General features: G+C 34.7%; 3 protein-coding genes across 3 annotated transcripts in view; 2 read left to right on the top strand and 1 right to left on the bottom strand.

Annotated features, from left to right (window-relative positions):
- LOC127854541 (tubulin monoglutamylase TTLL4-like) overlaps positions 1-3,224 on the top strand; it is a 724,238-nt gene extending 721,014 nt beyond the window's left edge. Inside the window, exons 15-16 of the mRNA XM_052389605.1 lie at positions 781-892; positions 3,183-3,224. Of these exons, the coding sequence (XP_052245565.1) occupies positions 781-892; positions 3,183-3,224 (154 nt within the window). The remainder of the gene's footprint in view (positions 1-780; positions 893-3,182) is intronic.
- LOC127855742 (succinate dehydrogenase cytochrome b560 subunit, mitochondrial-like) overlaps positions 1-25,267 on the bottom strand; it is a 171,179-nt gene that overhangs the window by 77,732 nt on the left and 68,180 nt on the right. The gene's annotated exons all lie outside the window — the stretch shown is intronic.
- On the top strand, positions 15,342-20,584 carry LOC127855746 (uncharacterized). Its single transcript, XM_052391542.1, has 7 exons — positions 15,342-15,439; positions 15,780-15,856; positions 16,415-16,513; positions 16,973-17,095; positions 17,612-17,803; positions 18,495-18,594; positions 19,362-20,584. The coding sequence occupies exons 4-7, from the start codon at positions 17,068-17,070 to the stop codon at positions 19,552-19,554; spliced, it is 513 nt and encodes a 170-aa protein (XP_052247502.1). The 5' UTR covers positions 15,342-15,439; positions 15,780-15,856; positions 16,415-16,513; positions 16,973-17,067; the 3' UTR covers positions 19,555-20,584.

Here is a 25,267-nt window from a genome sequence, read left to right as displayed (position 1 = left end):
TAAAGAAATTCTTTTTGGGAAAGGGGCCTTTCTCTGTGGGGAAGTGGCCTTTATAAGTCCATTGCTAAAGAAGAAAAAAACTAAAATTAAATATGGCAAGTTTATATCTTGCAGGTGTTGCAAACCCTCCCTGGCATTATATTATCTGTGTATGAGAAAAAATGTAGCAATCTAAATTTGAGTTCAGGTTTTTTAAAGATTGAGCAAATTAAATGCTATTGAATCTTTACTGCAGAGTGCACATCAATTTAAATCAGTAATTTCTTTCTATTGAATTCAGTGTGTTGGGATTGTTAGATCAGATTTTTTCAACAGTCCTCAATCAAGTATCACATTCTTTCATTGTTTTGACATTGGTTCCTATATGCCTACGTTATTTTGACTGCCCGGAAACTGGTTCCTACATACGGACATTGGTTCCTACATTATATCGTCTGTAGAAATAATTGGTCCTGTGAACATTAAAAATTGCATGCTTTCTTCTTATCATATGAATCTATGCCTGCGCCAGTGCAATTTTTAGTATTCTATGTTTAACAAATTCTTAAGAAATAAGCTGTTAATCATGGTGTTGGTAGATGTTTGTCATTTCTGCAAGGAGCTCTTTTGTGTTAGGTTATCATAAACACAAGCTAAGTCCATTTTGTTTATCAATTAATTATTCTAGATGGCTTTCAAATAATGCAAGATAGCTACGATACAAAGCAAGAAAGCTACTATATTATACATGATATTCTTAATGTGTCGAACATTTTGGAATAAGAATTCATTTATTTGCAGCAATTATGTGCCACCCAATAATGTCTGCATGGACAAACGCTTGTTTAGTCAACAACTCTCCCCAGATGAGAGAGCAAAGCATGCGTACTACAGTCAGAGGTATCAAGACGAGGTAAATATATAGTGTAATGTAGCCTATAATTACTAACTTTAAACCTGTTTATTTAAGCTTGATTGCATCTTAAGCCTCAGACACTATTGAGTCTGTTTCCTTGATAGAACCGGTACTTGGTGTCTTTGGGAAATATCCAAAGAATGACCCCATAGTTGCCAGACGGACACCATACCTGTAATTTCTTAGTGCTGTATAAACTGGTGTCTTTAAGATATTTTTGAATGATAAGTGAGCAACACAGACCTGCTGTAGTCAATGGTATAATGTCATGGTAAATATATATAGTGTTATGTAGCTGTAATGTAACGGGTTATAATGGGTATATTTCAGTAAAATGTATATGCAATGTAAAAGATGAAGTTTGTGTGTAATGTAATAGTTTATAACATATCATTTATTATTTATTCTTATGAGTTTATTTTATGAAAGGATAATGGGTATATTTCAGTAATATGTATATGAAAAGTTAAGATGAAGTTTGTGCGTAATGTAACAGTTTATAACATATCGTTTATCGTTTATTCTTATGACTTTATTCTTACGATAGAAATTAAAAAGGATAATATGTATATTCAAATAATGTATATATGAAATGTTAAGATAAAGTCTGAACAATTAATAATACATCTTGGGAGGTATTTACAAAACTAAGACCTCGTTAAGATTTATTTAAAGTAAAAAGCAAATACACTCAGGGTGGGGTATAATTGGAATCAATAAAATGGAAAGTCAGACCTGATTAAATCCAAATAAGAACACATTGAGTCCAGAGTCAGCATATAGATACGAGATTATAAGTAACACTCATGATCAATAAACAGCACAGATGAAAAGGTCACCTATTGTCTGGGGTACAAAAGTTATAGTACTGACGAAAGTAACGGAATTACTCTATATCAATAAAAATTGATTAGTACCAATATACATTGATTAAATTTTAGTATATCCGCCAAGCAAGTGAAAACATGAAAAAGTGTTCCTTCTAGAATATTCTGACGAATCAACCAATGAATAATAACCATACTAGCTGAGGACCAATCAAAACTTTAAAAGAAAAATATGCAAATTAATTTGGGGACAAAATGGGGATGTTTGGAAGGAGAGCGGCACTCCGCGGTTAGGTTAGGAAAATACTACAGATAGACTTAGAAAATAATGTTTAAACTATAAGTACAATTTTGATGTTAGGAAATAGAGACAAATAAATGAAATAATTTTGAGACATCAGAGACTTGTTTTACTTTCACTAAGTACATTGACATTCGATTACGTGACATACCATTTTGTTACAATTAAGGATATGTCAACTGCTCATTTCTGTATACAGGTGCATTTGTAATTGATAACCATAAGTATATACACAAACGAAATTTATAAAACTTTACCATTTTTTCTAAACAAAATGTAGGAATCAAACATTAAATGGAGCATTCTTGTTCGTGTCGGTAGATACTTGAGTTAAATTCACGAATGATAAGAGAATTCAATTTTTACTTTTACTGATCACGAGTAAAGAAAATTCGATAATCCACCTCAAAAATGTGATCTTAAATGTATTTTTACCGTTTATTAACATGTCAGACCTGGCGACTTTCAATGATAAGTGACGTCGTGACGTAAAAAAACGACGTAATTGCACAGTAAATCAGTGAACATAATCAATAATTTTCATGGTTTAAAGTATAAGTAATCGTGTTTAAATTACTTATATTTCACTATAAACAACATTTAAGCATTGAATTTAACAGTGTATACACAATACTAAAGCAATGAAATACATGTATGTCCGCAAATCAAGCAGTTGTTTGTATATAAGTTAAAGATGTGTTGCCTGATCAGCGTTTCGTGTAATACAAATGACAACCTTACAAGCTTTCAAACCTCTGAAATTGGAAATGCGCCAGAATTTTCTTCTGTTTGCGTATCAGGAAAGATCACATTACAAACTATGTTAAACTTGCCATCATTCATGACAAAATACAGACTAAAGCAATTATCAGTTCCGCCATATAAGCAGTTGTGTGTATACAACGCTCAATCCTGCAGTTTTAAATGCGCCAGAATAAATATCAGTTTGCGTATAAGGGAAAAGCAGTGATAAGTGTGTTAGTTTCTCGAAGTTTATCAGGTCCTTCCGCGCCAGAGACTGCAACACGAGGACGCGGATCTCAGAACTCTTTCCTTATTAACTTAACCCAAGAAAGTTTATATATATATATATAATTTTAAAATATAGTGGCTCTTCAATATATCTAGTTTTTTTACTAAAATATTCATTATTTTGTAGTTGGGGGAGTTCCCCGGAGTCTCCGGAAGTAATCTCACCTAACCGGCATGTTGACCACTAAACAACGTTTAGCGAGGTTCGAGCCGAATTAAAAAATAGAGATGCAAGTTTCTATAACTTGTCATTATGTAAGACAAATACACATGATATCACATTTTATCACAATGAAAGACAATATATAATTTTGTTCAAACGGTGTTACATCCGTTGTATAATGCCGTTGAAAGTCATTTTGTCATATATGTACATATTATTTTCTTAGAATGACTTAAGTTGCAATTTATTAAGGATTGGTTGCGTTTATGTGATGCTGAAAGAAACGGTCAAAATAGAATCCATGATGTGGTCAGAATCCATACTTTATACAACTACAACACACGATTAACGGTGTTGTGACAATAAGACACTAATGCCGGAAAAATAAAAGAAGGAACAAAATAACAACACATGTTGGATGAATTCAAAATGTCATTTGCGAATGTCGATGTCTTCCAGGACATGCAATATATATAAACACAACCACAGCTTGAACAATGCATGTTCAGCCTTACCGAAGGACAGTTCAAATTCAAAAGCCACAGTAATATTGCGACACAAAGATTATTTAGTGTTAGATGGTACATGTAAAATACCATATATTTTACAAAAAAAGTTAGTTTGCCCACTTTTTGATAGTTCAGTCAAAGATTATTCAACACGGTGATTTTGTTTTACATGTCTAGATGCATTATGCAGATACAGTCAGAAGGGACGGACAAATACACACCGTAGCATTATAAGGGCATCTATATCTAGCTTAAAGCTGTTCGCATGCGGATAAGTAATATGGTTACATACCGGATATCCAGACAGCAGGGCTACAATCTCTCAGTTCGATAATAAGCACTCATGATTGAGTGCATCATGCATATAATTTGAAAACATAGTTTAATGATTTGTCTCTGTATCAATTTAACGGACATACATGTAAGCAATAAGAAAAAAATCCCTTTCGATTTACTTCATTGTTAAAGAGGACTAGTGGTTTCTAGCCTCTAACTATTGTGTTGTTGTTCGGCTCAAAATGGCAGCCTCCATGCCGCTAAACACCAATGTGTAATTTCAAAGGTAAATATTGTGCATGAAAAAAAATGCTGCTTTCTGTTTTGAAAGGGTATGGTCGTATCTTTCTAACCAAGTTTGCTGATATAACTTACGTTATAGCGAAATTCGATATAAAAGACGTTACCTTTTAAAACCTCTTCATCTCATGTATTATTCAAAATTTTGAAATCCAAATGGCTGGTAATTTTTATTGTTTTTTTTCAGATAAGGGTCACACGATTTGCGATAAATACCTACCTGTAAAAACGCACGGTTTTCGCCAGTTGATCACATCCGGTCTCTGCAGGAAGTACTTCAATGCGCTTGCGCTGCGCGCATGGCACATGTGCGTATACCGGAAAAAGGGTTGAGCCTAAATCAGAACAATTAAGAAAACATCATGTGGTATGTTTTCATGCTTGGTGAATTTCAGTGTTATAAAATGTCGACATTTACTATCTTTAACTAGCCACAATCATCATCATTCTCCTGCCTTTGTTATCCTTATCGATTTTATATCATCATTATATCCGCATAAACACGTTATATTCTGATGACTGTTGGTGAAAATCTGTTGATAGAGCAAACACGCACAATATAGTTATGTCATCATGTTTATGTTAGGACGTCATTTGATGTTGTATTGTTTTCAGCTAGGGCCTATGTATTTTATTTGGTTAAGGTTCGCAATGAAGACAGAAAAACAACGGAAATTGTAGTATTTATAGAACACCAGGTTAGTATTAAACACAGGTGTTTATTTACTCGGCAAAAAACCCTGAATCACTCGCACAGGTTCGTGGTTTAGGATTTCAAAGACTTACTAAATAAACTTATCGTTGTTCAATACTAATTTAGTATTTTCTATATAGTTTCATAAACAGCAACACTCTAATCCTATGTTGTTTTTTCCAAAGCTCTACGTAACTTAAATGCTACAACACTACAACTCGAAATACGAGGCGATTTGTATGAACTTCTTGAATTCTTATAAACGTTTTCTTATGAAGCTTCCAGACGTGCGGGTTTATGATAGGGTATTGCTGATCATCAACAATATCAGTATCAGAAATATCATAATTCCCCTCGATTCGCCCATCTTCTTCATCTATCATAATTAAACATCATCATCACCGTCAACATCCCAACTTAAACTGGTGTATCTAATGATATCGCCGTCGTCATCATTATCGAACCAAATTTACCCGCATAACGAGAGTAAAATACTGATATCAAAAGAAAATGTATATTTAAAATGGCGTGAGCAATTGCAACAATATTATATGCAGACGACTGACTATTAATAACACCTAAAATTACACCAGAGTACATTCGCACTTAGCTTTCAATCGAACACATCAGATAATAACGAGATAGCTGTGGTTAAGTGTTATAAAAACAAGGTTTATTTGTTACATCAATGCATGTAATAAGATAGTGACGTGCTTTTGGCGAAACGTACCAGTCCGTTTCACTTAACAGATGACACCCGTAGTTAATTGTCGTACGATGAGTGAAAATTGTGATTGTACACGCATCACGCGTGTCACTCATGAACCTTTTAGATCCGGATGTACTAATTACGAACTACATGGTATACAATGAAGATTTGAACTGTACGATATATGAAATCTGGCTCTTTTGAATATTTCGTTAAAATCCGTAGCAGATTATAAATTTAGAAAATAATCATCGTGTATTTTTAATACGCATATTTAAAAATACCTTTATATATTAATGTATAGAACGGTCGCAATCGACCTTCATGAATAGCCTAATGCTTCACAAAGCCACTAAATGGTTGCTGTTTTGTTCCGGACGGAAATATGTCGTTTTGAATACGTATTCTTTGTTTAAAAAAAAAATAATTGTGTTTTTACATATTTAAGTGTGTGTTTTTTTTTTCTAAAAAAGAAATTAGCTTCAGTGATATTGACCTTTATCCGACATTTCCAAAATGCAAGCATGCTAAATCAGAAATTTTATCAAGATAAGTGAATGCAAACTAAATTAATTGACTCATATCCTCCCACTTTACGCCACCCAACGGCCACAAATCTATTCAGTAATGGTTAGTTCACACCAACGGCGAATGCCGCGCTTTAAATCAGCGAGCAAAGCGCCGTCATTTTTTTTTACTTTCCCAAAAATATCACGATCTCTTATGATCTGATAAGCTCTGATACGCTCTGATAAGACTTGGTTGCCGCTTTGTGGACGACATATTTCCCGACTTGTTAAAATAACTCACGCTTTGATCCCGCTTTGATCAGGCTTTGTTACGCTTGAAATCACGTTTTGACAAGCTTTATAATGCTTTATTACGCTTTGATGAGATTATGACGCTTTATATCAGGCTCTGATACGACTATCAAGCTCTTAAAAAATTTGGCGTTCTTGCCGAATGACCCGTTTACTCCAAGCTTCCCCACGATCTATCACGACATTGACGCTTTAATCAAGCTTTGTTACGCTTTGGTGCCGCTTTGCACGCCGCTTTAAAGCGCCATCAAAGCGCCGTTGGTGTGAACCATGTATAACCAGGGCGTTCAACTTCCGTAAAAACCTGGTTTCAAATGAACGTCGACGATCAGTTCTTTGCCCGGCAGATGACCGGCTAGAAAACTCTCAATCACATTAAAGATCTGGAAATAGATAAAAAAAACACGTGAAACTGGTGCTAGTTGCAGTAATCTAACGTCCAGCTATTGACACGCCGGGCTGTACGTATTTATTCATAAAAGCGCAAAGCGTTTAAGAAGAACTAAAACCGGTTCACGTGACAATTTAGAGTATTCAAATTTATAATATTGATGTTTACAGTGCAATGCATACATGTTAAACAGTAAGAACGGAATTCTTGTTTAATGCGCAACATTGTCTCAAACAAATCGCACTCCATTTGAAAAAGTAACATAAACTCCATTTGATAAGTCTCATTTAGCGTACTAATGAACCGAACATTATGAGAACTGCAAAATAAGCACAAAAACAATGATATAAGGACGCATATTTTTATCCTTGAGCTCAAGCTTCTATCAAACAATCAACGCATAACGCAAGTATAAAGACGTACAGATTAACAAGATATAAACCTTCGGTCAAACCTATTCTCGCCCTACAATTTTTATCAGCAGATAAAAACATGCACTAGCGCGCGACCTTCGAAATTAGGTCGCGTGGCATGGTCGCAATTATTTACTTACACTTAGTATAAGCATACATGTACATGGGTTCTTGAGAAATTGATTAAAGTTTAAACTGCGTTTAAATGCGAACTTCAAACAAACATAGAAGCGCAAAAATACAATATACTTAAGCATAGAGGCATTGCATTAGTGTCACCTTATTATATGACAGTTATTATGTATTTTTTGTGCTTTTTTATTAAATGAAATTTGAAAAAGGGTCCGGTATCCATTTAAGAAGGAAATCCCCATAGTAAATTCTTGATAATCGGAAATCATTTACAATTAAAAGCAAAGATCTATAAAATGCTAGAAGATCTATGAAAAGAGCGATTCCTAAAACGACTAACGAACGTTTTTGAGAGAGTAAAGGCCTTTTCACAGATTTTGGCACGTATTGAAGTTTGTCATTTAATGCTGTATATTGATCAATGTAAGCATTTTATCTAAAAAGCTCCAGTACAAAACAACAATAAAATTACAGAAAGAAAAAAAGTAACCCTAAACTGGGCTCGGACCACGGACCACTGGAGTAAACGTCTATCGCTTAGACCACTCGGCCATCATATGTGATATATTTTATACTTTATATAAGCAATCCTCGCAGTATCACAAAATATAACGACGACAACAGAACTCTCCAAATTATTCAATCGTTTCGCATTGAAACGCTTTATAATTTTTCATGTTTTTAAATCATCAAAAGATGCATATAATGGATATTTTAGAGCATGGTAAATGTTCAGTATTACTGTTTCCTCACAAATATAATCACTACAACGAAAATAAGCGAATCTGCAACAATTTTCTTTTAAGTTGTCAATTTATCAACACGTGAAAAGGCCCCTTTAAATTTGGCACTTCACTCCAGTGATATTTTTGAATAAAGCAAAACTCGCGTCCAATCAATAATATTTCAACCCCGTACTACCGTGTTGAGGAAAAAATAAACTCGGTCACCTATATACTGTTGCACATGTTTTTATATCAATATTCAAACACCATTTAACTAATCGATGGGCGTAAATGTGTTTAGTTAAACCCGAATCCATATCAGTAATTCCACAAACGGATTGGGCGAAAAGAGAGCTGCAGGTCAGGGCCTTACACACAACATGGGAACTTGCGGACGATTTTAATGGCGATGACAAAGCATATCCTACACTCAACGCGCATGCGCGGAAACAGAGAGCATTCCTTTTATAACTGTCCAACGGTATTGTTAAACACTTTAAATTTCCTACGATGGTTGTCTTTGCAAAGTGTGCTTTTCAATCGTTTTATGTTCAGAAACTAGATCAATTATCGATATGTGTAGAATAAAATACATTATTTTTCTCGCTAACTTGGCAGATAATTGAATACCGCCACTCATAACTTGGCAAATAATTGCATACCGCCACTCATCAACCACAACTATTGGCAGATAATTGAATACCGCCACTCATCAACCAAAACTATTGTGGGCAATCTGTATAAGATCTATAAATAGCCCATAAAAGCGATAAAAAGCCTAGTTTGGCGACACAAATCAGTATACGTCAACCCAAGGCTTTCCGGCGATAACCGACATTTTGCTGATCATGTATTCATATCAGATATATTAGTAGTACATGTATATCTTAAACATCGCATCATGAAAACGATTTATCATGCGATCCGCGTGTTGTATTGTATCACTCGAGGCAACTTACATTTGTAGCGCGGACTTCCATTTTTGGTTGATAGTTCGGACTGTACGCATTTGTCTCACTACATAAGTTACACAAAACCGAACGCTTATCTTGTTCTTTATTTATTGTACTAATTGCACACAGTTTCGCAATAATTCTCCACTTAAAGGATTTAACTCGTTTATATACTGTGTTCATTCTTTATCATGAACAGTTGTAATGAATTTTGTTGTGTGAAAAAAAAACGGACATGTCAATCGACATGTCAATCGAGCTCTGTGAAAGGGACTTTAATGCATGTGTGTAAAGTCTCGTCCCATATTAGCCTTTGCAAACACTTTCCGCCTAAACCGTCAGCCTTTAAATGAATAAAAGCGCTGAAGGGACTGCAGTTGTTCGCTCTTGCATAATCTTAGACGCAAGTCTGTTTTCAAAATTATGTTAAAGCATTTTATATCGCAAGTTTGAAATGAACACAACCAATTCAAATTTATAAAGAGTGTGTCTTAAAGCACAGGTCGACTGTGTGTGCACTGTTTATCCACATAATTATGTTATATAGATAACTTAGACAAAATAACAACAGTATGTCTCTTTTTTTTCCGCAATTGGTTGCTGCACTGGCAACCATCTTTAGAATTTTAGTTGCCTTGCTAAATAATAACAAGCCTAGAATCATGAACATATTGTATTTTGTGTATCTAATACTTTTTTATATTTTCTTTGAATTATTGAGCAACAATTTTGCCGACATGACAGACTTTTAATGCATCATGTCTTGTTGTGAGCCGGAATTGAATCTTTTTCTTGGCCTAATTGATCCACAGTCGCCAATTTGTATTCTATGTTTAATTGTATTGAGTTGTTCAAGCTTTGAAAAAGCTAGTTTCCCTGCTTTTAGCCCAACTGTAACCAACTTTTGAAATTGAGTTTTCTGGACTTAAATCTATTGCCACAGGCCAACAGGCAATCACTCAACCCGTAAGTTATTCATGATGTAAGATCTGACAGTGTATTGAACTCATTCAATTTGCAAGTCTGAAGACATTAAAGGGACCTTTTCACGATTTGCAAATTGAACAATTAAACGATTTAATAATTTGGAGAGTTCTGTTGTTGTCGTTAATTTTGTTCATACTACGAGGATTGCTTATATAAAGTATGAAATACATCTCTCGTTGTATGAGAACGGATGGCCGAGTGGTCTAAACGATAGACTTTTATTCCAGGGGTCAGGGGTTTGAGCCCAGTTGAGGGTAACTTTTTTGATTTCTTTAATTTTATTCTTGTTTTTTTTTTCATGGAGCTTTTAAGTTCCAATGTTTACATTTATCAATATTAAGCATTAACTGACAAACTGTGAAAAGTTCCCTTTTAGATGTTTACTAAAAATGCCAAAAGGTTACAATTTAAAACTCATTGGTTGTTTATTTGATTTATAAGTGATTTTGTTTATTTGCCTTAAATTTATTATCACTTTTATCTTTTTTTTCAAATCATTCATAGAAAAGATAATATAAGCTTCATTTTGGAAAAGCATGGCTAAATGCATATGCATTAAATGTCATTCCAGTACCAGAGACTCTCTTTCAACGAAAAACACCGTAAAATCAAAAAGTTTCGCCATTGATTAGCTTGTGCCCATTGCACAGGCTAATCAGTGTGCACAGGCTAATCTGGGACACCGCTTACTAGTATTTGGCATACATTAAGCCCCGTTCTCACTGAAAGCAGCCAATATGTACAGATTTGAATGACAAACTGGCAAATGTCGTCACAAAAGCTTTCAAACACTAATGATTACACACACACACACACACAACCACACACACACACACACACACACACACACACACACACACACACACACACACACACACACACACACACACACACACACACACACACACACACACACACACACACACACACACACACACACACACACACACACACACACACACACACACACACACACACACACACACACACACACACACACACACACACACACACACACACACACACACACACACACACACACACACACACACACACACCACACACTCACTGTCTGCAGTGTACCAGTGGTGAAGTATAAACAGGCAGATGCGGTGGTTATCGTTCTAAGCGTAGTTAAGAGCAGACTTACTTGCAACGCATACCACTAACCTTAGTTCTTCGCACGCGAACAACTAATAAAACGATTTTAATAACGTCTGCGCTCTGCCCTTCTTGCCTCTCGAATTACCGTACCTACAACTCTTCGCGAGGAAATCTTGATTTCCGAACCACTGGACCTGTATCACATTCAAAAATCTGTAAAAACAGTTTATGCAATCACACAACGATAGTATATACATTTAGAACACACGAAACGATACGTTCCATTGTATGCAACCGACCAATGGGCAATGCGATGCAGACGATCTGTCTTTCCTGCAGAGTGGAAAACCAAACACTGTAATTATATACATGAGCTGTTGGGGATTTCAAGATAATTTCCAAAATATTCCTGCATTTAGCTCGTAGCACGGAGTGGCCACGTAATCATTTGTCGAATTATATTACGTTTTGCGCATTTGCATTTGTTCCTTTTTATAAATTAGCTATTTAACTTTATTGCTTAGATGCATACTGTGTCAGTTATCGTGATGGTTTTTGTTCACGTGTGGTAAGTAGTGTTATTTGTAATGAAATTTAGTATTTTTTTTGGCATTATTCTTTTTCCATTTCATCTTCTCGTTCTTCTTCTACTTCTTATAATATTGTTTAATATTCTTCAATGTATTCTTCGTTTTCTTCTTAGTCTCCCTTTCCTTCCTATTCTTCGTTTTTTTATATTTTCTTTTGTAGTTTTTTTCTTCTTTTTCGTTTTATTCTTCTACCTCCGATCATGTCGTTTACAAATGATTTTTTGCCTTACTTACTTACTTACTTTCGGATGGGTATGCAATCTTAGTATACTACTTCATGGTAAATTCTTGTCAGTTGCATTTTCTCTGAAAACATGTCTGTTATGTAATTACTGGGTCATTATCGGGTGTAAATGTTTTGATGCGCAAGTATATTTCGGTCGCACATTCCGAGTTCGTATTCACGTTTACTGGGATTATGACGGATATGCATGTGTTTATGCCCTATGTTTATGCTGGAATTTAATGATTGGCTATATTTTGATATATAGAGAATATTTTATCCAATTACCAGATGAAAATCGATAGTATAACAACGATCATATAAACGTTAGCTTTATACTATCGCTATTTTATGCCCCCGGTAGGGTGGCATATAGCAGTTGAACTGTCCGTCAGTCTGTCCGTCCGTCCGTCCGTCCGAAAACTTCAACATTTGCCATAACTTGTGCAATATTTAAGATAGCAACTTGATATTTGGCATGCATGTGTATCTCATGAAGCTGCTCATTTTGATTAGTTAAAGGTCAAGGTCAAGGTCATCCTTCAAGGTCAAAAGTCAAAAAATAAAATCCAAGGGAAGTAATAAGCTTTAAAAGGGAGATAATTTCTAAAACTGCCAAATGATAAATTGACATTTTATTTGAAAGCAATAGGGGGGCATTGTGTTTCTGACAAACACATCTCTTGTTAGATCAGATTTGGGTTTTTCCAAAAATTGGCGAATATGTTTTGTCAACTACGGAAAAAAAGTATAAAGCTTAAGTTTATACGATCGTTTTTATACTATCGATTTTCATCTCGTTATAGGATAGATGCAGTATTTGATGTGCCTTTCTCTCTGTTAATGTAATATATATTGTACATGACAGTCAATATGATTTAAGAATATACAATCTTACTTCTATTCAAATAACAATCGCAGAACTATAATATATTGACAAAAAGCAGGAACTGTGATTTTGAATAAGCTGCTTTAATAATCTGTATCTGCCACAATTTAAACAGTAAACTTTGTTAAACCATTTCGATGGGTGGCACAGGTCAGCATCCGTTTTTTTTTTGCGCGTGAGCTTTACGCGGTTTACATGGACATCCATTTTCTGGAGGGTAATTCTTTCGTTGTGCGAATTATAATATCCCGTTTAAATCTTTGTAATATGATGCTGATACTTGGCATGTCTTAAGTAAGCGGATACTACTATATGACAGTGCTACAATATATAGAATTTCGCATAAAATCGTATTGAAATTGCAACTTTCAGTGACTTTATTCGCTTTAAATTTTACAGCCTTTTTGATTGGGAGATAAGCGCGATAGACCATAGAATTGGGAAAAATTAAACATTGTTTATAGGATTATAAATAACGGTATACCAATTGTTTATCAGTGCATGTTAAACTGATTTCGTAAATTTATATGATAAAGTGCAAGGTTATGAAATAGATGTATAATAAACTCAGTAAACCAATTATTGAGTTTATTGGAAAAGTTTGGCATATTTAGGGGGAAATTTTGGTCAGAGTTTTTGTAAAAAAAATGTTACTTTTTTCAATTTGGAAACAGCCTTTTTAGCTCATCTATTTTTTTGAAAAAAAAATATGAGCTATTGTCATCACCTTGGCGTCGGCGTCGGCGTTGGCGTCCGGTTAAGTTTTGCGTTTAGGTCCACTTTTTCAGAAAGTATCAATGCTATTGCATTCAAACTTGGTACACTTACTTACTATCATGAGAGGACTAGGCAGGCAAAGTTAGATAACTCTGGCGTGCAATTTGACAGAATTATGTGCCCTTTTTATACTTAGAAAATTGAAAATGTTGGTTAAGTTTTGCGTTTAGGTCCACTTTTCTCAGAAAGTATCAATGCTATTGCATTCAAACTTGGTACACTTACTTACTATCATGAGGGGACTAGGCAGACAAAGTTAGATAACTCTGGCGTGCATTTTGACATAATTATGTGCCCTTTTTATACTTAGAAAATTAAAAATTTTGGTTAAGTTTTGTGTTTAGGTCTATTTTATTCCGTAAGTATCAAAGTTATTGCTTTCATACTTGCAACACTTACTTATTATCATAAGGGGACTATGCAGGCAAAGTAATGTAACTCTGACTGGCATTTTGACAGAATTATGGGCCCTTTTATTATGGGCCTTAGAAAATTGAAAATTTGTTTAAGTTTTGTGTTTAGGTCCACTTTATTCCTACAGTATCAACGCTATTGCTTTCATACTTGCAACACTTATTAACTATCATAAGGGGACTGTGCAGGCAAAGTTATGTAACTCTGACTGGCATTTGGATGGAATTATGGGTCCTTTATACTTAGAAAATTGAAAATTTGGTTAAGTTTTGTGTTTTGGTCCACTTTACCCCTAAAGTATCATAGATATTGCTTTCATACTTGGAACACTCGCAAACTATCATAAGGGTACAGTAAAAGGACAAGTTGCATAACTCTGGTTGTCATTTTCACGGAATTATGGCCCTTTTTTGACTTAGTAACTTTGAATATATGGTTAAATTTTGTGTTTCGATTCACTTTACTTCTTAACTATCAAGGCTATTGCTTTTAAACTTCAAATACTTTCATGCTATCATGAGGTTACTGTACCTGGCAAGTTGAATTTTTCCTTGACCTTTGAATGACCTTGACTCTCAAGGTCAAATTATTAAATTTTGCTTAAATTTCCATAACTTCTTTATTTATGATTAGATTTGATTGATACTTTAACAAAACTACTCTTACCTGACATACCACAATAGACTCCACCCAAACCATCCCCCGTGTCCTCCCCCCCCCCCCTCCCCCCCCCTCCCCCCGAATCCTCCCCCTATTTTTTTTTAACATCATCTCACAAATGACCACCACACCCTCACACTATACCCCCCCACATTATTTTTTTTGAAACGGTTAAAAAACACAAATATTTATTTTTATTATTTTATGTTTGAAATACCGTCCAACCATCGCACCCAAGAATCTCCCCCCCCCCCCAACACTCACCCCCCCCCCCTCGATTTTTTTTCCGCATTTTTGGAAAATAATGTAATAAATGTCCACACCCCCACACTATACACCCCTCTTCACTCCACCCCTCCCCCCTTTGTGATTGAAAATAAGAGTCCCTTCACCTTTAAAAAGAAAATAGATGAGCGGTCTGCACCCGCAAGGCGGTGCTCTTGTTTACTTTTTGCACTTGGGAAACAGCCTGTAAGAAGCTGTTATTTTGGGGGAAAAATTACTTGACTTTAAACATATAGTTTGCTTTTTTAGGTATGTGGATGGCTGAACGATAGATGTGGCATACGACTGCAACACTTACAAACAAAAAGAAGAAGTAACTGTGGGGTGGTGCTGGGACATCACAAAGTTGTTCAGATGCAAGGAATCAAGGTAGCGTTCCATTCATTTAAATGTCGAGTTTACCCTCGCATTTTAAATGTGAATATTCACAGCGAAACAATATATATATATTGTTTCGCTGTGAATATTCACATTTAAAATGCGAGGGTAAACTAGACATTTATATATATATTATAACCCAGGCTTATACATGAAAACGCATATTGCTGTAAGGTAGTAACAGTACCGTTATATGATGTAATCTAAGTTGTAAGGTATTTTTCTGTTTAATATTGAGCACCATTGGCAAAATTAGATGTTCGTGATTTTCTTTAATTTTAAATAAGTGCGCGTCTTTTAAAGACTTTGTTCTTCATAACAAATTTTCCAGCTGGAAACCAGTGTATGAGTTGGGCCTCTGTTCTCGAAAAAAGTGCTGCCCGGGGTACCAAGGTCCAAGCTGTGAACGTATGTTTTTATTTCAACATTTATTATAACTTTAGCATAAGCAAATGGTTTTCAGTAGGCACTAGAGTAAAGTATCCATCAAACTTTCTTTTGCAACGGCATCGTCTAGGCGGTCAATATACTTATGCTAACTTACTGCTATGCATAGTAATGTGATGTCAATTTTGGTAGTTAAAGGTAAACACCGTGCTGATATGTTTTTCAAAGTAAAGAAATAATCCACCAGCAGAAGTCACGTGAAAAGACTTCATTCCAAAAACTTAGTTTGAGTCAGTTTTACCGGTTCTTGCCAAAGTCTTTTTATGGATATTTCATCAACGTGTCAATATTAAAAGATAAAACTCGTGTTTTTAAAGCATTGTAGTATAGAAATAGAGTTTATACAATTGGTGGTGGGGCTACGTATTTACCTATAAAATATTCAAACAAACTGAACTTGCATGCTAAATGATTTAACAAGTTTCTGACACAAAGTGAACAATACAACCAATCGTTATATGTTTTCTCACATTTTGTTTATCTAATCTATATAAGGCTCCTTATTTTGTTATATGACAGCCGTGTGCTTCGATCCGATTGGTTGCCCCAACGGAGGCATATGCAAGGCTCCTGGAATATGCGAATGCAAACCAGGGTTCATCGGAAATCAATGTGATGGTAAGGTTGTGGTCGGCCCTGTTTATGTCGCACATACAATAATAACATAGTTTGTGAGTGACTCAAATATATATGTGTGTGTATGTTTTTCAACGCATGTGATTAAAAAAGGTTGATTAATATGTGTTTTATCGTTGTCCTATATTAGAAACTTAAATGTTGCTTATAAATAATTCATAAAGTATTGCGAAAAAATAAAACAAAACAGCATCGAATTAACAACAACTATGTTGAACAAAAACACCCCATAACACCGACATTCAGTTGCATCATACACATATGTTTACGTTTACACACAGTTACAAAATCTTTTCCGAAGTCGAATATAAAAGGATGTGTAAACAATATTGACGCAAACACAAGTATGATAACTGCGGCTTAATTAATATGTAATGATATACAAAAAGCAGATTAAATCCATACGCTCATTATGGCTCATACGTTCAATTAATGTTACAGACATCAACGAATGCGATAAGTTGAACGGCGGCTGTTCTCATGAGTGTACTAACACCCCTGGATCATACCGCTGTTCCTGCCCGGAGGGTTTCAACATGGCAACCAATATGCTTACTTGCATCGGTTAGTTTTGAGAATATTTTGTCTATAATTTAATGTTCTACCTACGTAATCATATGACACATACAAATAGATTACTTGTTCAGTTTTATAAGACGTAATACAGGAGATAACTATAACTTAGAAACCAGCGATAGTCAAGTCAAGTCAACAGTTTATTAAAGAAACAGAGGCCTTCGGTCCAAAATACATATCATGTTATATACAGAAATTGCAGAGTTGTGTCATAGTAATATTGTGCAGATGTTAATGTTTATGCATGATATTAAATGCACATTTTGCAATATTTTACTACTTTTGTTTAAGTTGTAACGGACAATTTTGTAACTGTACATTCTTTTTAAGCGCATGTTTAAAACGGTTTAAAACAGTTCTGCGCATTCGTGCAGGTGGATTATAATTTAATATATTATAATAATACATAATAAACATATATTATATAATATAGCATACATGGTATTTCTTTGCAGACGCATTCTTTCTCTACGGTTTCTATAAATTGAAATTGTTATTTTCAAGAAATACGCACAACAACGCTATCACCTCCACCCGGTGCTTGCACATTAAATAACGGAAACTGCTCCGACACATGCGTGGAGACAAATAATGGTTCCCGGCATTGTTATTGTCCAAAAGGATATGAGATCTCGGAGAACGGAACCACGTGCAAAGTAATGGATCTACTGCCATCAGTGATTGATTCCACCAAAGGTATGTATGGAATAAGTAAGAAGTTATTACGCACCGTTAAGAAGTAAATTGGGTAAATTTGTTTTACCATTGCCGTTTTGCTATTCATCCGCCCATCCGGCCGTCTCTCCGTTTGTCTGTCCGCTTGTCTGTCTGTCTGTATGTCTGTCTGTCATGCTCCTGTTGTTAAAACTGGCCTCGCCCACTTTTTCTTATCAACTTGCTACATTTTACGACATGCGCCGTCGTGGGTGTCCGTTGTCACTATTTTTTACAAGATTTAGTTTTTAGTTTAAAAGAATCAACATGAGTTAAGATGATTTTTTGCAAAGTTTATCAACGATGATAAACAGTTACCTTGTATAAATCGACCAGAGAACATCGTTTTTGAACGTACGCTTTTAAATGTCAATGTACCTTACTACTATGTTGTTGTAATGCTGATTGAACATGTACGCACGCCTTATGTCTACTTTAATTGTATGGTATTATGTTGATAATAAGCCGTTGTTTTTCATATTTTACATTGTTAGTGAAATAGAAAGCGGTATTGAAAGCCAGAATATGGCGTAAAAATAAAACACCGTGAACGTTTTTGAAGCTAAAATATGGCTCGTGAAAAAAAAGTCCATTGACAAAATAAAGTCATTACCACTTGTCAGCAAATATACTACGAAGGCAGATAGCTCAACTTACATGGATTGCATTTCAGATAACTTTCTTCTCGACGTGATTCTTATGCTGTCGCTGTCATTGATAACACTTCTGTTACTGTTGGTCATGTGCTGCTTTAGGAGGAAAAGTTTTGATTGGTGAGTGACCATCATGTGGTATGGAACGTACTTTTGTCGACATCGGAAACGGGGGGCTATACCAGTACTTTTGATATGTATGCTTTAACATTTCTGAGCGTTACTTTACAATTGTATGGTTGTAAGTTGTATACTGTTCCATACAATGGACTAGCAACACTATCAGGAGAGAAATTATTGTTAACACATGTATATATTTATTTAAGAAAAATAAAATGCCTGTACAACACAAACAATACGACATTAAAGCCCCAAGAACTCTAAAAATCAACGAATATTTCGTAAAATTAAATTTACCCAGAAAAATCAGTGCTCCTTATAGAAATAGCAAAATTTTTAACGCTACATGTGTTATGGTAACATAGATTTAAAGAGATAAAACACGCTCGTTTTTTGTGGCAATATATTCCCTGTGAATTTCCAGCGACGATATCCGAAGATTTGTTGTACTTTTCGTTGATTATGAGTGTTTATGGGGCTTAAAGCATGATGTATATCAATTAAGAAATGGTCAAGGCATTGGAATGATCATTGTCATGCATTGAGGATTTAAACCATTTTAATGGCACGTGTAGGTCTATCCTAACCTTAAGGTCTGGAGTAGTATCTGATTCTGTTTAATGCGGATGTTTGAGTTAGATTAGCATATTCTTACTTCATACGGAACATTTAAAAATAACAATGATGATTTTTCCCCAGATTTACATGTTGGAGAGTCATTTTAATTATATTTTCAAAACTCTCGAATGTCTGTTTTAATATCTCAGGCACGTTAAGTTGACGTCTTCGATGACATACTTGGTTCGCAATGTGAAGCAAAGGTGGGGAGACTGGAGGAAGTCGAAGAAGCCAATGTACGAGAAGATCAGGACAGTACAGGAGGAGTATGAACACGATAACGGCCAAAACAGCGATCTGAAGCGACAGTTGATTACGAATGAGGATATATGTAATATCTAGTTCGATGTTCGTTCGAAGCTGATTAGTCACAAACATGTGTGCAGTCTGGGGAGTGCTGAAGATTATTTTGTTTCATGTTGATAGATTTCAGTAATGTACGGTTGTATTAGTATGTAGTGTTTGCAGTCAAAGCTGTTTTCGTCCCTCTTGCCCGTGAAACAATCACGAGCTTCCGTTTACACTGTAAAATGAGTTGCGTATGTCAATTGCCGATGTTAACATTTTGCATTTACTGTTTATATTTGAAATTTACCGGTTCATGTATTCAGGTTGTGGTAAAATTAGAATGTTCTCTTCTTTCATTAAAACAATCACGTTTAAATATGCAGAATTTTATCTTTTCAGAAATGTGTTGATATTTCTCGCTTTAAAAAATAATGTTCACTACTTCTCAATTACCAACTTATGAATTAATATGTTCTGGAAATATTGACAAGGTGATAATATTAAAATTAAACGAAAGATACATATGAAGAAAAAAACAACAGAAAGCTTATCCCGGAGTACTTTATTTACGTTTTGAATTACCCACTGTGACGATTATTTCCGGATAATTTCTGTAAAATTAGACTCGCAAACACTGAAAGCTTCGAATGCTCAGCAATCGAATAACTAGCGAAATGTTAGCAAACAAAGGCCTTTTATTCTCCATATAAACACTCATCAGTTTAAATATTACTTCTAATCTTTTTAAATGGTAGTTGTTATTGTATATCATTCGATAATATGCGTTTATTTTCAAAAACATGGCTATAATCTTACAATCTCACCATATGTAAAGCAATTCTTTTTATTGAGACTTTACGGGTCAAGCCCATTGCTATTTGTGTGTAAAACGCTTTGAAACCTTGAGGAACTCTATTTTCTTCACATTACAGTAACTTTAACGTAATGTTTTGTCTGCACGTAATCGTGTGTTTTGTGTTCATAGTTTATGTTTTTGTTCATAGTTTACGTGTGTGTCTATGATCTGTAAATGTTTACGACAGTTGTTTCAGTTACACTTGATTAAAGTGAAATGGTTCAGTTGTGCATAAATTCTGTAGTATATATTTATTGGCTTCGGGCAGCGTCTAAAGCACGATGTAGTTCTCATGATCTATTCGAAGCCAGTCTCGCGTTCGCTCGTTTATCGTCGATTATCGTCGCGGGAAATTCACATTTCGTATCTAGTTTAATCTATGTTAACAGACCTTACTCAGCGTTGAAATTTTGGCTATTGCAATAAGGAACACTGATTTTGTATGTATTTTTCGTAATATTTTACGAAATTCTTGTTGATTTTAAGTGTGAATGGGCTTTGAAGCGTTGTGGATGAGATGAGCTGAAATGTCAAATGTTGCGATCTCTGAGTGTATATAAAACTATTTGGGTCAATCCCCCTTCATATGCGAAAACAAACACATGCTTACTTATTAGTGACAAAACTAAAGCCAGTTAAACAATAAGCACACCACACCAACAGGTGTGCTAAATACACAATATGGTGCGGTAATACTATTTAAATGTTACATGTGTTGACTTGACGATTTAAAGGATGCCGTTTTCGTCGACATATTCCAAGGAAAGAATGTCTTATCTCTAACACACAATAAAACACAAAACAAAGTAGACGGCGAGAATTTCGTTTATTTCGCACATAAACACAGTGAAAAACGTTGTCATTTTGTACACATACACTTCTATTGCAATTGATGCTCATAAGCCAATCTTGGTATTTAAAAGTGTACATAACAAGTTTGAAAATCACTTATTTATTAATTGACTGTCGTAGGAAGGCATTTTGTATGCCCCCGAAGGACTGCATATAGTGATCGGACTGTCCGTCTGTCTGTCCGTCTATCCGTCACACTTTGCGTTTAGGTTTCGAAAAATGCTCATAACTTCTTTGTCACTTCAGAGAGCAACTTGTTATTAGGCATGCATGTGTATCTTATGAAGCTGCACATTTTGAGTGTTGAAAGGTCAAGGTCATACTTCAAGGTCAAAGGTCAACAAAACAAATCGAAGGAAAGTAATAAGCTTTAAAGGGAGATAATTATCTGTACCTGCCAAATGATTTTTTATATATATAAATCAAATAAGCGCAGTAGGGGCATTGTGTTTCTGACAAACACATCTCTTGTTATTTGAATATAACTTAGATACCAATGCATGGAGCATTTCACGCTCGAATTCTTATGAAATACGATAGGACAACATGTGTCTGTTTTGCGTAATTACTTTTGTAGATATATACACGCAGATAACAGATAAGTATGTGTTTCGCACAATATAGTGATACATATACTGTCCGGATATCAGAAAGTATATTAATCCTTGTAAAACAAGATACAATGTTCCACATAACAATACTCTTTTACAAAGGCATTGAACGATAACATTTTTTTCTGTGTAGAATTCCATAAACTAAACCATCAGGATTAAACAACATCTTTTATCCGGCTTTGCTTGGTTTAATTGATGGGAAGGACTGGGTTACATTAAATCTTCCATTTTTCACAGCAAATGGTCGAGAATGATCCCCATAGGCCACAACGTACTATAGCAGTTGAATGTTAGTGGAAGTCAGCACACGTATTCTGGCAATATGCCTACTCTTGGCAAACCGGAACTCTCTGAAAACTCTCTGAAAACCGGACGATCAGGCCGGTGCCCAGATCGTCTGGTTTACAGAGAGTCTACTGCGGACACATGATGGAGGCACGCTGTTCACTTTCGACACACGTCTAACAGATAAAATAATATCGTTCGTTTTCCGGTACGCCTGCATAGCATCCCGTTTGAGGTGAACACCACAGCGGAATTAAGCCAAGGACTTGCATTGTGCTTGACCTATCGTGTTACACTTGACGTATAGTTCTACAGTGCACGCAGTCTTAAACTGCCTATATTTCCGAAGTTTATTACCCCCCTTTGCATGTATTTGTTTATAACAAATCTGGGCCATGTTAAATCTTTAAAATAACAAATTGTATCAACATGCATACACACACATGCCTATGGTTATTTAAAAGATTTTCTATTTTGAACAATTAATCAGTTGTCAGGATGAAATCCTAAGGTAAGCATTAATTTATTCATACATTATGTTCCGTTTTAATCTATATGGTTTAAATCTACCTTAATTAGTTAAGTTTGATAAAATAACTTAATATTGTTTTTGAAAAGTCGATTGCATGCCTATTGAGGCACGATGTAATCAATTTTCTGGATAGAACCATAACTTGTTGACTTGAGGTAAGATCTTGTGAATTATCTCCGAGTAGAGATTTAATCCGGGACCTTCTGATCGCTAGGGGATCACAAAAGTGAGAACGAAAGAAAGTAGTTGATACAATACAAGTATGTATGTGCGAAAAACAATCGAGTTGTTAGCATTGTGTTTTTGAATACGTGACTGTTTTACTGTTTTCTTTAGAAAAATTTGAGTCGTGAAGACGTGTCACAGATGCATTTGTTAGCGTCATTGAAGCCGGGAGCCTCATTGATGCATTGGGCGGCTTCGTTCAGGCTAGGATTTTAAATGAAGTAAATTTCCCCTGTACGTCACATCGCTTATATTTGAGGCGACTCGATTTAGTTTTGAGGCCGAAAGCCGACTCGTATTGCTGGAGAAAAAATGTTCAGGTTAACTGTTGAGTTTCATCGATGTTTGTATATCTCCATACAATCTTGCAAAATCTTTCTCATGAATATTCAACCAAATTATTCGGCGTCTTCACAACTAAATCTGATCACAAGTCACAAATCGTCGATTTATCTTAACTTACCTAGGGATATGTGGTCTCGATCGTTAAATGCAGAATGGAGTGAACCATCCTCGAAATATATTTTTGAAATTGCGCGTTGATTGATAAACTTATACGTTCCTTTCATCAGAGTTATATAATAGTTTATTTTATACCTAATGATAAAACATGACATTTATGCAGTGAACTAACAGCAGTGAAAATAACAAATTTTCGGAGCTATGGATTATCATATCAAGATTAACTTCAAGATATATATATATATATATATATATTATTATCACGAGTCAATTAAAAACGATATTCCATCGAATCCAACAAATTTTCCTTTTATTTGATGCTTTTTTCACCGTTTATTTACATTGTAAAAGAGTTTAAATGGAGAATTTCGCTGGAATAGTGACGTTATTTCGTCGAAAACAGGACGTCATTTTGTGCATTGAAATGTATTGAGGCACGCCACGGGAGAAAGGGTAACTTTTCAGCGAAAGGGAAACAGATGTTAATTATTTTCTTGACAAAGGGTTATTAAAGAAACAGAAAATGTGTTCATGTTAGTGTAAGATCGTTTGTTATTTCATTCGTGATCATAGAAAAATACTATTTTTACTCGTGGCTGCGCCACTCGTTAAAATAAATTTATATGATCACTCGTGAAATAACAAACGATCTTACACTGACATGAACAAATATCCTCTATATAATTAGGTATATAGTTTAATGTCAACTTTTTAACAATTATAAATAATATCCGACATTTTAAAATGTGTTCTACATTTGGCATTTCTACCTCTGTTAATTTGCAAATATTTTAAACTTCTATGCGCTTCTTCTATTTTAGTCTAGTGTGATTATTTCACTATAGCTCTACTTGATCAACTTATGCAGGGTATTGCTCAAACTTGGCATACAGTCCCTTTTTAATGCATGACATGTTTACTTTTAATCAGTTCATAAATCATTAAGATAGGACAGCTAAATTACATATAATTCTTTTCACTCAGCTTTTAATAAAATTATAAACATAAACATAATATTTTAAAGTAAATATTACAATATTCTTGGACTTCTTGTATAGCAAGCCCTGCTTAATATTTATCAGAATTTTATTTTTTGATACAAGATCTCAATTTCGCATGATAAAACAATTAACACATTTATGTGAAATACTGTTCTAAATACGTATAATATATCCAAGTGTAATGGCAAATATTTCATAAATTCCAAAATGTGGGTGCGGCTCAATCTACAAGAATTGCCGGAACTATAAAAATGATGGATATTAGACAGTTGGGCACTTCTATTTAATAAGAGATATGTAGATATGTGAATCGTAAAAATGACCAACCTCTTTATAGCGTCCATTGAATTTCGAACTTCTTACACATCATGTAAATAACGTCTCAGTACATTTAGTTGCAAAAGTTAAACAAATGCATGCATGCTTTTGTAACTAGAATTTGTTTAGTCTATTCAAATTGTTATGATTTGAAAATTACAGTTCCTAAACACTGCGTCGTTTAACATTTCACGTAAATTACTTATTAAAAAGGATACATAAAAAGCTGACGTGTTTCGGCATATGCTATCAAAAAGTATCAAATGCCAGTGTATGCATTTTAATATGCATGTATTTACACCAACATTTTAATATATTTTTCATCAAAGGGCCATTGGTAAGTATGGACTATTTTACATGAAGTACTGTAAATTATTGTCATAGATGCTCGCCTCCCCATTTGACAGTGCAGTAATATATATAATATATATATAATAACCATATTAACTGCAACAAACTGCACACGAAGTGAAGTGTATATATTTGTTAGGACATGATTGCTAACGAAGGCCACAACAATGTTCGGAAACGTCTATGCATTGTTTTTGTTTTCTACAAATTACAGAATTCAAAATTCAAACGTAATACATTCGTAAGATTTTTGTTTACAAATACAAACATA

The sequence above is a fragment of the Dreissena polymorpha genome, chromosome 13, assembly GCF_020536995.1.
Source record: "Dreissena polymorpha isolate Duluth1 chromosome 13, UMN_Dpol_1.0, whole genome shotgun sequence".
NCBI lineage: Eukaryota > Metazoa > Mollusca > Bivalvia > Myida > Dreissenidae > Dreissena > Dreissena polymorpha.
The sequence above is the reverse complement of the archived record's forward strand: the minus strand, read 5'-3'. Positions and strand labels throughout refer to the sequence as shown.